The sequence below is a fragment of the Vicia villosa genome, linkage group LG7, assembly GCF_029867415.1.
Source record: "Vicia villosa cultivar HV-30 ecotype Madison, WI linkage group LG7, Vvil1.0, whole genome shotgun sequence".
NCBI lineage: Eukaryota > Viridiplantae > Streptophyta > Magnoliopsida > Fabales > Fabaceae > Vicia > Vicia villosa.
In genome coordinates this window covers 71019011-71035626 of record NC_081186.1, presented here as the reverse complement: position 1 = coordinate 71035626, position 16616 = coordinate 71019011, and the positions used below count along the sequence as shown (strand labels likewise).

General features: G+C 39.5%; 1 protein-coding gene across 1 annotated transcript; it reads right to left on the bottom strand.

The window, feature by feature from the left end:
- Positions 1 to 1868: 1868 nt before the first annotated feature.
- LOC131619294 (uncharacterized) lies at positions 1869 to 2945 on the bottom strand. Its single transcript, XM_058890406.1, has 2 exons — positions 2616 to 2945; positions 1869 to 2501 (listed from the first exon to the last, which is right to left on the bottom strand). The coding sequence occupies exons 1-2, from the start codon at positions 2943 to 2945 to the stop codon at positions 1869 to 1871; spliced, it is 963 nt and encodes a 320-aa protein (XP_058746389.1).
- Positions 2946 to 16616: the final 13671 nt, after the last annotated feature.

The window sequence follows — 16616 nt, the reverse complement described above, 5'->3', positions numbered from 1 at the left end:
CTTCTCCGAATTCGAAGTCATGCATAGGATAATTCCTTTCATGCACCTTCAGTTGTTTGGACGCATAAGCTACAACTTGAACATTCTGCATCAGTACACCACTAAGACCCATCTTAGAAGCATCACAATATACTACAAACAATTCACTTGGATTGGGGAAAACTAATATTGGAGCAGTCATCAACTTCTTTTCAGTTCCAAAAAACTTTCTTTACACACAACATCTCACACATATGCTTTGCCTTTTCTACTCAACTAAGTCAAAGGCAATTCCAAATTAGAAAAACCCTCCATAAACTTGCGGTAATAACCATCCAAACCAAGAAAACTTCGTATCTCAATAGCAAACTTCAGATTCTACCACCGTAACAAAGCATTAATCTTAAAAGGGTCGACAAAATTCCACCACTTGAAATCACATGGCCAAGGAAACTCACTTCCTTCAACCATAACTCACACTTTGACAATTTTTCATACAACTTCTACTCTTTCAACACTTGCAACACAATTATCAAATGCTCAGTGTAACACCTGAGGCTGAAGAAGGCGAAGGGTGGTTGCACCGCATGTAACACCTAAGGCCGAAGAAGGAAAGGGGGATTACCACATCGAAATGAAAGGGATCTTGAGTCTGTGGAGGGAAGAGACTCCATGGTTGAAGGAAGACTTATAAGGACTGATAAGTACTTCCTATACCAATAAGATGTATCTTCTTTTTTGGTAGCCTATCACATAAGAACTGCAAAGTTAAGGAGGCTTGACTTGAAGTAGTATTTGGATGGGTGACCTTCTGGGAAATTTCCCGGAAAGCTTGTGAGTGAGGATAAATCATGCTGAAAAGACCCGTGTTGGTTTGTGGGGTCAGTCAACAATCCCAGAAGCAGTCTAGGGCATTACAAATGGTATCAGAGCCATACCTCTCCTAGTACGATATGGTTCGAGGACAAACCATGCGGAAACTGGTGGGCGTGTAACACTCGAGGCCGGGGAAGGCGAGAGGTGGTTTCACCACATGTATTACCAGAGGCCAAAAAGGGCAAGGGTGGTCGCCATATCGGAATGAGAGGGATCTTGAGGCTGTGCAGGGAAGATACTACATGGTTGAAGGAAGGCTTATATGGATTGATAGGTACAACTTATACCAACAAGATGTATCTTCTTTTTCGGTAGCCTAATAAATAAGAACTTCATAGTTAATGAGGTTTGACTTGGAGTAGTATTTAGATGGGTGACCTTTTGGGAAGATTCCCAGAAAGCGTGTGAGTGAGGACAAATCATGCTGAAAAGACCCGTGTTAGTTTGTGGAGTCATTCGATAATCCTGCAAGCAGTCTGGGGCGTTACACTCAGCATGTTCTTCTTTGATTTGGAATAGATCAGAATATCATCAATAAAGACCACCACAAACTTATCCATATACAAATGGAACGTTCGATTCATATACTCCATGAAAACACCTGGTGCATTAGATACGCCAAATGACATTACAGTGTACTCATAGTGACCATACCTTATTCTAAACGTCGTCTTTGGAATATCATCTGGTTTAACACAAATCTAATAATAACCAGACCTCAAATCAATCATTCTAAACACACAAGCACCCACCAACTGATCCATTAAATCGTAAATTCTCAGAACTGGATACTTATTCTTAATAGTCACCTTATTCAATTGTCAATAGTCCATGCATAATTTCATACTACCATTTTTCTTTTTAACCAACAACACAGGAGCACCCCATAGAGAAACACTCGGTCGAATAAACTTTTTCTCAATTAATTCTTCCGATTGTTTCTTCAGTTCACCCAACTTTGAAGCTAACATTCTGTAAGGAGCCATTGACACTGGACTTGTACCAGGTACTTATTATATAGCAAACTCCACCTCACGCTCTAGAGGTAAATCACTGATGTCATCTCGAAACACCTCTGGAAATTCATAGACAACAAGTAACTCAACACTGACAACTTCACGTTCAATATGCAATGCCGAAAATATTGCAAACATTTGAGTTTCATCTTCTAAAAGTCCATCTACTTGCTTAGCAGATAAAAACATCAGCTCTCCACCGTCACCAAACTCTGGGTACCTCATAGTCTTACTGTAGCAATTGATATGAACATAGTTGAACTCCAACCAGTTCATTCCAAGAATAACATCAATTTGGTGCAAGGGTAAACACAACAAATCCATCATGAAACTCTTACCATAAATGGTCAAAGGGAAACTCAAATAGACTAGCGCAATAGTTATAAAACCATTAGCTAGAGTATCAATCACCATACTCCCACTCATAAAAGACAATTTCAAACCCATCATAGTAGCACATCTAATCGAAATAAACAACTGAGTAGCACCAGTATCAATAATAGCAACCAACTCAACATTGTTAATAAAATAAGTACCTCGAATCAAGTTGTCCTTCTTAGAATCTTCTAAACCACTTAAAGCGAACACTCTACCATTAGTATAAGCAGTAGTAGTATCCTTCTTCGGCTCCTAACACTAGATACTAATGTGACCCTGTTCACCACAGTTGAAACAAGTCGGACCTTCATTTTTGCATTTAGGGGCATGATAACCTGTCTTACCACATTTGAAACATCTTAGCACTTTATTGGTATAATCGTTGGCACGATGATCTAACTCACCACACTTAAAGCACCTGGTCGAAGCAAGAGCTCCTCCCCCACTTGGCTTATTCTCATCAGAAACTCTTTGTTTCCCTTTGTCAGTAGGAGTACTATACGACTTACCACAATCTTGTTTCTTGTCTTTCTTCTCATTATAACTCTTATAAAAAGAAGATTTGGCTCTAGTATCCTGATCATAAATCCTACACTTATTCAATAGCACAGGAAGTTGGTGAATCTCAAGATACCCAATACCCTGCTTGATCTCTAGACGTAGTCCATTCTCAAACTTGATGCACGTCACACTCATCAATATATCACACTCACCGGTACATCATAATAGAACATAGAAATATTTTACATCATATAATCACATAACTCACAATTATCGTCACATCACAAATCACCAACAAAATTCATGCAATATTTCATAGGATGTTAATGCAACAACACTTACTCAATGCATGTGGTACCAAAAATTATGAACACCTGGTTCATCACCCTTCAAAGATCCCCACCATAGGATCAATTTCCTCTTGGAACCATAGCACATCACAAATACACTCAATCCACACAATAGGATTGAGGCACATCACAAGCGGACCACCGTCCAAAAATGCTATGAATGTATGATGCACAACAAAGTCATATAAATTTCGACAACGGCTAGTCAATGGCATCATCATTCATATTACTCATCTTCACATATCATATATATATACAATAAACATGCACATCATTAAATCATCATCACAACACCGTCTTTAACGTCACGACAACATCACAACATCGTATTCGTCATAAAAATAGGACATTATAGCATAGCAATCATATCAACACATAGGTACTAGAATCATGCCTCAAATAAATTATAGGTCTACGCGTCAGCTTCCCAACACATTGAACGGCGCGTCAAACCGACTACTGAAATTCAAGTTACGGCCTTTTGAAGAAATGCTGCCAGACTGCTTGCCTCAGCTTCGCCAGGCGGCCTAGGAGCGCTCTTCTCGCTTCCTGCTCGCCTAGTGTTCGCCCGACGAATTGAGCAATTTGGACCCCCCTTGTTTCATTCCTCGGCAACGCTGGGACGAAATTCCCCCCATACATTTTCCAGGGGCCTCATCCTTCTCACTTCATGCTCGCCCCGCGACGTCGGAGCGCTCTGCCCGCCCTACGAAATTCGTGATTCGGCAACTTCTCAATTGCGATTCACTGTTGTTCCAAGCCATACCAATTTCGATTCCATACATCATACTCATTCCAAAACGCATTATAAACATTGTATATCACGTATTAACATCAAATCACATCATCATATCATTATGGACGTAAATCATAGTATATAATCATCATCATCAACAATTTCATAATACTTTTCATCAAATTATCATACAAGGCAAAAACCTACCACTACCTTAACCCAATATCAATCATAATAAACCTGATTACACCCTTTTACCTCGAATTCCTAGCAATCGATCTCTTTCTTCGTGTTTTATGGAAGTTCCTCTTTGGTTCTCAGCGTCCTAACTCTCATTTCACGTCTTTTCTCTATTCCACAATCGTACAAAATAAACCTCATCTCTCTTATTTTATCTTTTTACTTAGTTACACCTTAGACCCTTTATATGCTATTCCTCTTATGCCCTTATTCACCTTTTCACCTTAAAAATCTATTAAATTATTATTATAACTATAAATAATATAACTCAAATTATTTAAATCTAAATAATTCTAATTAGCACCTTAATCCACCATTAACCCACAACATACCACACATACCTCACATAAATTCACAAAAGATCACAAACAATCAATCAAATAATTAAATCTAAATTTTGAGGTGTTACAGATTTGGCCTCTGAAGATGAGTCAGCGTCTGAAGGTGACTCTAAAGCTAAAGGAGACTTTGAAGGTAAGTTTAAGTTTAAATGCGAGTATGACTATGAAGGTGGAACTTCTGAAGGTGGTCTAGCCTATAAAGTTAGCCTAACATCTGAAGAAGATTCTAAACATGTTCAGAGGTACCAAAGAAGATTTATAGAGTTTTACATGTTGCGAGTGTCATACCCCAAAATTTACCTCCCACACTTTTCTCATAACAAAAACAAGGTTCAAATCTCAAGGCATGGCTCATTCACATAATCCAGATAATCCACAGTCAACTGATCCAAATTGAAAGGTTAACCAAAGTCAAAGCATGATCCAAACTTATAACCATTGGTCACATAACAAGTATGGGGAGGTATATCCATCATTTGATCAAATATTGATCATGATTCCATTAACAGAAACTCAGAGATGAACAAATACAAAAAGGTTCAAATTAGGGTTTCTTTAGGAGAAAGTCAACCCAACTTTGACTGGGCATAACTTTCACCTGGAACATCAAAAATTCCCCACTCAAAGCCTATTGTGAAGGAAATTGAATTCTCTACAACTTTGTGTCTCACAAGCCAAGGCTAAAAATGCTTCATTTAAGAGATACAAAGCAAAAGATTACAGGTCATTTTCAGGCATCCTTCAAAAGTAGTTTTTCCCAAAGAGGATATGATCAAGATAAAAGTTCCAAATGAAAAATATATTCCAAAGTGGCTTGTAGAGGACCTCTTGAGGTTTCCAAAAAGTCTTAGAAATCCCTCATAGCTTAAATATTGAGTGAGATATGATCAATCAAAGTTGGGAGATTTTGAGGGACCAAATGTGAAAAAGGAGGGTTTCAAAAGTGAAATTCTTACTTATGGGCCTACATTTTATGACTCAAACTTGATCCATAAGTTATCCAAACCATGTACCACGAATTTCACCTTTTATTTATTTTTTTATATGATTTTTATTTCATTTAACAATGATTTAAAAATAATATAATTGAAGAAAATCAAGTATTGTGTGAAAAAGATTCATATTGACTATTTCCAATCACAATTATGACAGAATTATAATCTATTTTCGTGGTATATTAATTGGGAAGGAATTAATAGAAGATTTGGACAAAGTTAGAAAGTTTCCAATCAAATCTCTAATCAAATTTCTCAATATTGAAAGATTGGATTCAAGTGAGGTTTTGGACAATTTTATTGACCTAACTCGTTGCCTATAAGTACCTAACATATACCACTTGAATAAGGGTTGAGAATTCTGCCCAGAGAGAGAGTTGCAAGAACGAAAAAAAGCTCCAAGAACTCAGAATCGGTTTCAAGGAATTTGTGCCTTTCAACGAGAATTGAAGGTTGCAAAAGATTCACAGAAGGATTCTGAACGTATCTGGATACTCGCACGACTTCAACACCCCCAGAACAATCTCCAATTAGCCTAAGTAAGTCACTCTGAACTTTGGATCGATTAGCATGGTTTACGCATTCATATGATAATTCGTTTGTATATTTTGCTTGTGTCTGATGCTGTGAACGTTTTTGGATCCTTAATTTTGTTTCTGAGCATGTTTCATATGAATCGCCATTGAAGACCGTTTTAAGCTTTTAGGGTTCATAATTAGGGCTTTCTGGTAGAGATGAAATTAGGGAAAATTAAGGCCACCATTAGCTTCGCATGGTTTAGACGAAGCGTCTGAAAGGCTCGCGAAAGATTTATGTGAACGTATGAGCTATTCGTTATTATTCAGGTCTATTCGCTACGAAGGAATCTCTAGCAGATTCGTAGCTAATTTATGAGAGATTTGCAGGTCTAGGGGTGGAAGACGATGAGCTGGCATCGTCTGGTTCGTTAGTTTAAATTTCGCGCGCATGAATTTCTATTTGGAGGTTCGTTTTTATTTATTGAGTCAAGTGCGTATATTTAACAATTGGTTTGTCTGGTTGAGTTGGTTGAAACGCGCGCGTGTGAGGGAGAGGTCGCAGGTTCGAGCCTCCCCTCCAACAATATTTTTGTGTAAAATCCCTTTTCTTGATCCAGTGCGTGCACAACATCATAGGCACGCCATACTGCCTCAAATCTGACCCTTGATTCTCACCCCAACCAGATCTGACGCCCTTAGTTTGATGTCCATACCATGAGCCCTCATAACAACCCTACTGAATCAAAACCCTTATAAATGAATTAAATTTGAATTAATTTGTTTGTTTTAATTAGAATAGTTTAATATATATTTATTAATATTGCAACAGTTATTTTATAAATAAATTAATATATGATGTATGCTAAATTATAATTTGTTACTCGTGCCGATTAAATCGATTAATCGCTATGGTTAACAATATATTTAATTAAAATGTTATTTAATTAAATAAAATATGATTTCTATTATTTGGTTAAATGGTTGCAACTATTTTATTAGTTGTGATGATTAACCGTTTTTCCCTCGATTTAATTTGTTATTCTTTTTAATCGAATCAATCGGTTATGAGGGGTAACAATGCATATAAAACTCCATAAAAATTATTAAAATATACCTCAGTTCATTATTAGTGATAATCGAATCAATCGATTAAAATTGGTAGTGATGCAAATTTCAAATCTTTTAACCATGGTGATCAAACCTATTGATCATTGCGGTTAATAGTGCCAAATCAGGGTTGTACGCCCTAAATCCTAATAATTCTAAATTCCATTCAAACTACAATTACAAACCCAAACTGCGATAGGCTGACCAAAAAGCCTCTAAAAAAACCATATCAAATCAAATTCCAACTCTAAATGGCGTACAACTCTTCCCGAACTACGTAGACTCTGATCCTCCCTAAGGAGGTACGTAGGCACTTGGCAACAAGGCGAGTCCCCCTCTTCAAAATCTCAATCGTGTCCTAAAATTCTGTTTGCCACATTTCTCCCTAATTCCTGCCATGCAACCCTAATCTTTGAATGTTAGCCTTTAGGAAAGGGCTGAGGGTGCCTAACACCTTCCCTCAGCCTGATTATAATAACTTACCCTCAATCTCTTATCTGTGTAGGGTTTCCTATTCGCCCTTCAGAATAGGTGGCGACTCGAAAGCATAAATTTTTAGGCAGGTTGCTACAGCTGGCGACTCTGCTGGGGACAACACTTTTAGTGAATTATTATGCTCCTAAGGCTTGAGTGGGTTTAGGTTTATGGCTCGTGTTTATGGTTTAGGGTTTGTGGCGCATTTTAGGGTTTGGCAAACTTGCTATTTTTAGGGTTTGGGGGGAGGTTCATCTTTTAATAAATATTAATGTTTTTATTATTTATTTGTTTTTGTTTTTTGTTTATTTGTTCTGCTTTGAAATGTTTAATTATTATATGCATTGCTGCTTTATATTATGTTAAACCCTAAGTGTGGGAGTTAACTTTGAGATCAATAGGGGAGTACGAATCTCCTACGAATCTCACTGATAACTCCACTCGGAGTGGGTTGAGTGTTCGGAAAGGTCCAAAACGAGGCTTGACTTTGTTGAGGGCTGGACTGGATACTTAGCTGATCTCTCCGAGAACCTACCCCAAAAATTCGAACCTCATGGATAAAATGAGTCGTTTTAAAATCCGAAGAGACAAAGAGTCTCGGAGGCTACGAATGACCCCATGAGACCTTCTAGAACCCCCCATAAAAGGTTGGCTCCCTAGAGCCCCCTACGTCGAACCTATGAACCTGGGTTTCTTAAAATATTGTGTTATATATGTTTGATTTGTTTTATATATATATATATATTTGTTTTGTTATTATGATTTCCTTTTTTTGTGTGTTTGCATGCATCATCTCTCATTTGCATCCTCATCATGTTTTATCCACAAAAAAATAGTAAATAAAAAATATGATATAAATGTAAAAAAAATATATTCTATTTGGTGAATGTGTAGGAAGGATGAGCACCAAGAAGACCATTGTTCACCTTTCCGTTTCCACTCCGGATATCAAGAAGCTGAAAATAATCAAGGAGAAATTACCATCAAGTGCCTTGGATAGGTTTGTAATCCGCTATGGGAATATTTTGGACTTGCTAAGGGTGAGAGTACAAGAAGAAGCAATTACTGCTTTGGTTCAATTTTATGACCCTCCGCTTAGGTGCTTCACTTTTCAAGACTTTCAGTTGGCTCCAACTTTGGAAGAGATGGATGCTACTTTGGGGTTCTCAAAAATTAAAAAAGAATTCTATACTGGTGCGGGTAAAGAAGTTGACTTTTCAGATTTGGCAAAAGCTTTGGGGTTATCTGCTACGGAATTGAAGACTAATTATAAAACTGATGGGGATGTGCATGGGATCAAAAGATCTTACTTAGAAAATCAAGCTTTAATGTATGCTCAAAAGAAACAATGGGACATTTGTGGACATTTATTAGCTCTTTTGATTTTTGGAGTTGTCTTATTGCCAAAAAATGTTGATTATGTTGATCCCGCTGCCATTCATGCTTTCACTTCCTTTAAGGTTTATGGAAAAGATCCTACTCCGACTATCCTCGCTAATATTTACTATGCTATCCATACAAAGTATGAAAAGAAGAGAGGAATGCTATTTTGTTGTGTCCACTGGCTATATTCTTGGTTGACTTCTCATCTCTACAAATCTAGTTGCTTTATCAAAGAGCTTGCTAGGAACGAGTGGTCTCAAAAGCTAAGGGCTCTTAAAGCTGATTCTATCCTATGGTATGCAAAGAAATTAAAATCTGATAGGATCATTTACAAATGTGGAGATTTCGACAATGTGCCATTAATGGGGACTCTTGGTTGTATTAATTATAACCCCGTTTTAGCATTGCGTCAATTAGGACATTCTATGGATAGTGAACCTTCGGAGCAACAAATAGAAGAATTGATCTTGCATGATAATGGGAAGGGTGCACCAAGAACATTGAAAAGAGTGATTCAAGCTTGGAGTCAGGTTCAAAGAAAATATTTTGGGCCAAAGAATGCAATTGCAAAAGCACCTTACACCACATGGGTTCAAGAAAGAGTTGGAAAGATTTTGCTACCTTTTGTTGTGGATCCCGCATACAAGCCTGATTCTCCCGATCCTGTTCCTCTATCCATCGAAGAGATAGAAGGGATCAAGGCTGCCCTAGAGGCATCCCAAAAGGAAAAAGAGAAACTAGAACTTGATTTGCATCAACTTACCAACGAAAAAAGTCAACTACGCTTTGACCTCAAAGAGAAAAATCAAGAACTTCAAGCAATGAAGGAGGAGAATGATAGACAAAGGGGTAAGAGGAAACGTGCAACCGAAGGAGTTCTAAGTGCTAATTTTAATTTGGAAGCACATAATGAGAGGTTGGAACAAGCGGATAGGGAAATTGCAAGGTGGAGAAGGCGTTACGAAAAGGCTTCCCATGACAAAACAGAATCTGAGAAGAATCTGGAAGCTGTGATCTTTGAATTAACTGATAGGACTAAAGATCAAGAGGATGAAATAAGAGGTCTCAAATATGATCTTCAAGAAGCCCTCAATGCTGGACAACAAGAACATGCAAGAAGATTAACCACGGAGGAAGAACTTTTACAGCGCACTGGTGAGTATGAAAGGGCATTTCAAGCTATGGTGTCACTTAGGGAAGTATTCACAAGACAAAAAGAGGAATTTGAGGCAGCCTTGGAAGAAAAAGATTATTGGAAAAGACTTTATTCAATTATTTCTGCGGCGAATGAGCATGTGAGCATGGTTCCCAAGATGCTCGAAGAATATGAAAAATGTCGTGAGGATCATGCTAAGCTAGTCTTCTTGTGTAATGATCTAATCCTGGATATTCCAAAAAGTTTGGAAAGAGCAGAATCTTCTCCCATCATCCTTCCTGAAGTCGTCAAAGAGTTTATGGAGCTTTGTAGGAGCATGGTGGACAAGTTCAAAGAAGACATCCAAAGACGCTCTTAGTTTTATGTTATTTCCTTGTTGCTTTTATTCCAAGTACTTTTGATTCAAGTTATTTTAAGTATTTTTAATTTTCAGTTTCCTTTCTTTTTTGTAAACCAACAATGAAGTGGTGTTTCCTTTCAATTAATAAAGTGTGTTTATTTTCGCATTTACTTGTTGTTCCTATAATATCCACCAAATAAATATATGCAAAAAAAAAAGAGAAAAAAAAGGAAGAAAAAAAAATAAAAAAAGAAAGAATGTATATTTACTATAATAATGTGGATAAAACATGAACATAGCATAAGCATAACATTCATATCATGCATGCCATATTTCATTACCAAAGCATTAAAGAAAAACTATCTTCATCTCCAGTCACACCATTGCAACTCAACCGCTAATTCAGACAAGATCTCAAAAGAAAAGGGCAATGGAACAATTGGAACAGAACCAGGCCGCCCTTCGTGAGGAAATGACCCAACTAAAGGGTACTGTTGAAGACCTCCAGGGAGGAATGGCCCAAGTGCTGAGCTTCATGAAAGAACTCAAAGATAAGCAAGATAAAGCTAAGGAAGTTCATGATCAGTATGAAGAGATACCTAAAGATGGCAACCCATTGCTAGGATATGTTAAGGGTCATGACCCTCACAAGGCAAAAGCCCACTCCTCAAAAAGGACTATCACAACTCATGAAGAGGGAGAGGCTTCTCAAGAAGGATTTATCCCTACTATTCAGAAAGAAGGGGCGTCTCGCACCGTTCGCATTCCAGTCAACAATCCGCTTAGGGATGAGGACTACTTGGATTTACAGTATGGGGACACTAATGACACAGATCAAGTCCCTCAACCAAAGCTGACCTCCGTTGATTCTGGGGAGAATTCCAAGGAGAGTGGACAAATCAAGGCGCTGGAAGAAAGGATGAAAGCAATGGAAGGATATGATGTCTTCGATGTGGATACCTATGAGATGAGCTTAGTGCCGGATTTGACTATTCCTCACAAATTCAAGATACCCGACTTCGAAAAGTACAAGGGACTCTCTTGTCCGAGGAATCACTTGCGCATGTATGTGCGAAAAATGGCTGCTTATGCTCATGACCAAAAGCTGATGATGCATTTTTTCCAAGATAGCCTGAGTGGAGCATCGGTTGACTGGTATATGCAATTAGAGAAGTCTCACATCCGAAGCTGGACCGACCTTGCTAATACGTTCCTGAAACAATATAAATACAATTTGGACATGGCACCCGATCGGATGCAACTCCAAAATTTGTCACAAAAGAAAGAGGAATCATTCAAGGAGTATGCACAAAGATGGAGGGAAATGGCCTCCCGAGTCCAACCTCCCCTGTTGGAAAAAGAACTCGTAAAAATGTTTATGGCTACATTACAAGGGCCATACTACGATAAAATGGTAGGGAGTGTGTCTTCAGGGTTTTCAGATTTAGTGGTTATTGGTGAAAGGATAGAAGACGGAATTAAGAGCGGGAAAATACAAGGAGCATCATCTAACTCTTATCACTCAAAAAGGCCCACCTCAACCTTCGCTAAAAAGAAGGAAGGGGAGACCAACGCAGTAGTGCATCAAGAGCCTAGACCTCCTGTGTCCTACCCACCTCAACAAAGCAGGTTCCAAGGTCCTCCGAGGAAATTCGATCCTCTACCCACTTCCAAGAGTGAAATACTAAAATATTTGCTGAGTGAATCATTGGTAGAGCTTAGACCTATGCCACCCCTAATTCCAGGAAAGATTCCACCCAGATTCAACCCGAATGAGAGGTGTGAATTTCACGACAATTCTCCTGGACATACGTTGGAAAAATGTTGGGCCTTTAGGCACAAGGTTCAGGACTTGATAGAGTCAGGTGCAATTGCTTTTGACAAACCCAATGTGAAAACAAATCCAATGCCACACCATGAAGGCGCAGTCAATGCAATAGAAGTTGTCAATGAGCAAGAGTTGGTTCAACAACGGAACTCCCCCACAGATGCACTTAAGAGGTATCTTCTTATAAAGGGGTTTATCCTAGAACATAACGAAGCTTTCGAAGACACTTTGCAAAGACTCATGGATCAAGGATTGATCCAATTGGAGGAACACCCTGAAGAGGAATATGTGGCGATGGTGGAAAGAAACGAGCCTTTAATGATACCTGCACAAGGGGCAAGGAAACCATTGATTATCCCATGCTCTAGACCGCCAGTGATGATACCTGCGCAAGAACGTACCAAGATCATCCCAATCAGAGGACCATATCCTTTGGACAAGATGAAAGCGGTACCATGGGAATACGAGACCGATACTAATACTGCAGTATCAAGCATCGTTGGACCTGGAGGTATGACCCGTAGTGGGCGCATATTCAAAACTGCGCAAGTACAACCAATGTCTAGTGGAAACTTGACACAATCTGGAGAACAAGTTGTCACGAGACCAATTGACGAGGCTGAACCTAAGGATAAAGAAACTTCTAATAAAGATGCTGAGGAGTTTCTCGCTCTGATTAAGAAGAGTGATTATAGAGTGGTAGATCAGTTGCAACAGACACCGTCTAAAATATCGCTCTTATCATTATTGATACACTCCGAGAAGCATCGAGATGCCTTGATGAAGATCCTAAACGCTGCCCATGTAACTAAGGACATCACAGTCAATCAATTTGATGGGATGGTGGCCAATCTAACTGCTGGGGCATGCCTGGGTTTCAGTGACAATGAGTTACCCCTACAAGGAAAGTCACACAACAAAGCCTTGCATATCTCCATGCAATGTGGGAAGGCTCATCTGGCTAGAGTTTTGATCGACACAGGGTCATCTTTAAACGTGATGCCAAAAGCCACACTTGATAAGATAGCCTTAGAGGGACTCGTGGTTAGACCTAGTCGTCTGGTGGTTAAAGCTTTCGATGGATCACAGAGTCCGGTATTTGGAGAAGTAGACCTTCCTGTCATAATTGGTCCCCACACCTTCTGCATCAACTTCCAAGTGATGGAAATCGAGCCAGCTTATACCTGCCTACTAGGGCGTCCTTGGATCCATGCAGCTGGGGCAGTCACCTCCACCCTCCATCAGAAACTAAAGTTTGTGAATGGGAACTCCATAGTAACTATCAATGGAGAAGAGGATATATTTGTCAGCAATCTAAACTCATACAGATATATTGAGGCTGGAGACGAAGCATTGGGTACCGCATTTCAAGCTCTAGAAATTGCAACTGCTATCACACTACCAGTGGAGAAGATAAGAAGGGCGGTAACCTCATGGAAAGACCTACAAGACGCAGATACTAAAGGCTGGGGCAAGCTGCCAGAAGTTTTGGAGAAGAAGGATCGCCTGGGGTTAGGATACCAACCCACCAAGGTCACAAGCATTAAGAAAGAAGAACGGCCATTTCCCCCAATAATGCAAACTTTTGTGACTGGCGGTTATGAGCATGTGGCTATGGTGTCCAATCAGGACTCTCAAGAAGGGACATCCAATTTCATTCGAGAGATCAGGCCAGGAGAACAGCTTCAGAATTGGACAAGCCTGGAGATACCGGAGATAGTTTTCATTTCAAAGTAATTTGCTTTTGTGTGTTTTATTTCCCCTTTTTGATAAAGAAAAACAATAACGCTCATGCCTCGCCCGAAGCATAGAGCTAGTTTGTAAGGGCCCCATTTACTTTCAAGTTCGAAGTTTATTAATAAAATTGTCTTTGCATTTTGGTATTGAAAATATTGTCTTTTCTCGCATTTATTCCTTTCCCATTTCTGAAAATGACAAATAAATTTCTTGCACAAACAAAGCACGTTCACATCTGCATACTAAAAGAAAACAAACATAAAACATGTGCAGATCACTTTCTGACACCACCGATAATAATACTGCTGAGACTCTATACAAACTCGAGGCTCTCGCTAATCAGGCTGAAGGAGGGGATGAGGAAGACGATGAACTTCCGGAAGAGTTGTCAAGGTTAGTGGATAAGGAATCCAAGAGCATGCTCCCTCCACAAGAGGCCATTGAAACCATAAACTTGGGAACAGATGAAGAACCCAAAAACATTAAGATTGGGGCAACGCTAGGTAAGGACGTAAAAGCAACGTTAATCAAGCTCCTCCACGAGTATGCAGAGATTTTTGCTTGGTCATACCGTGATATGCCGGGGTTGGATACAGACATCGTGGTACACAGGTTACCTCTCAAAGAAGGATGTGCGCCGGTCAGGCAAAAGCGCAGAAGGGTTCGACCAGATATGGATAGTAAGATTAGGGAAGAGGTGCTCAAACAGTTCGATGCCGGGTTTCTTGCTGTGGTTGACTACCCACCTTGGATTGCAAACATAGTGCCGGTTCCTAAAAAAGACGGGAAAGTGCGCATGTGTGTAGATTACAGGGATCTAAATAAAGCAAGTCCAAAAGATGATTTCCCACTTCCACATATAGATATCTTGGTGGATAATACAGCACAAGCTTCAGTGTTCTCTTTTATGGATGGTTTCTCCGGGTATAATCAGATTAAGATGGCTCCCGAGGATATGGAAAAGACTACCTTCATGACCTCTTGGGGCACTTTTTGCTACAAAGTAATGCCATTCGGGTTGAGAAATGCAGGGGCAACATATCAAAGAGCCATGGTCACATTATTCCATGATATGATCCATAAAGAGGTCGAAGTATATGTAGATGATATGATTGCCAAGTCTCGCACTGAAGAAGAACATATTACAAATCTACATAAGCTGTTTGAACGTCTAAAGAAGTACAAGCTAAGGTTAAACCCGAACAAGTGTACGTTTGGTGTAAGATCGGGAAAGCTGTTGGGATTCATTGTAAGCCAACGAGGTATAGAGGTTGATCCCGATAAAGTAAAAGCCATACAAGCGATGCCCGTTCCAAAAACAGAAAAAGAGGTACGAGGTTTCCTGGGTCGATTGAATTACATCTCAAGGTTCATTTCACATCTAACAGCTACATGCGAGCCTATATTCAAACTACTCAGGAAAGATCAACCTATCAAGTGGAATGATGATTGTCAAGTAGCCTTCGAAACCATAAAGAACTACTTACAAGAACCACCTATACTCTTACCTCCTGTACCCGGAAGGCCACTAATCATGTACCTCACAGTACTCGAAAGGTCTATGGGGTGTGTACTGGGGCAACAAGATGAAACAGGCAGGAAAGAACACGCTATTTACTACCTCAGTAAGAAATTCACGGATTGCGAGTCTCGGTATTCACCATTGGAAAAGACATGTTGCGCCCTAGCATGGGCCTCCAAACGTCTAAGGCAATATATGCTGAACCACTCCACATGGCTGATATCGAGAATGGATCCTTTGAAATACGTGTTCGAAAAACAGGCTCTCACGGGTAGAATTGCAAGATGGCAAATGTTGTTGTCCGAATACGACATACAGTATGTGTAACACGGTGAACTGACTTTTTAATAATCGAAATGTCGCGGTTAAGCATGAGTCGCCACCGACTTTTATTTTATCCAAACTAAATCAGAAAGGCAAAAAGAAACAGAAAAAAACCTTTTAAAAGAAATCTAAGTTCGGGGGGTAATTTATGCAAAGGGAAGGTGTAAGGCACCCTTTGCATCCATGGTTTTCCATGGGCTCTTAATTGCTTTGCTTGCTCGTTTGTTTAGAAAAAGTAGATGAAAGAGATAGGGACTTTAGCTTGTGAATAAGCGTTGCCCTTTTGAAAAATTATGAGAAAGAATATAATAAAAAGGTTTGAGCATTGCAAGGCAATTAGGGGCAATTACCTTAAACTCAGATGATAGGTCTCTTTTTGCCTTTCAGAATGAAAGGGTCTATCCTTGCCATAAGAGGGCAGGAAGCCTTTCGTTTGGAGGTTGACGGGTCGTCGAAGCATCCTTTGCCATAAGACTGTCCCATGCCATAGAGGGGCAGGTAGTCTAAGGCAAGGATCAGAATAAGCCATTTTCGTAGGCAGCCAGAAGATACCTCAGCCTTTTCGTAGGCAACATCCGAGGGTCGAGGTCATTTGTGTATCGAAGGCAGCATCATTAGGGTCGTGACCTTTTTATCGAGGCAACATGGCTGAGGTATCTCGAATTCGAGGGACGAGGCTTATTCTGCAAAAACACAAAGGCAACAGGCAACAGGCAACAGGCAACAAGGCAACAGAGAGGTTACCCCAAAAGAGTGCGTGTGTGCAACAATCACGTGGTTAATTCAGTTATGTTATCTTGTAAATTAGTGATTCT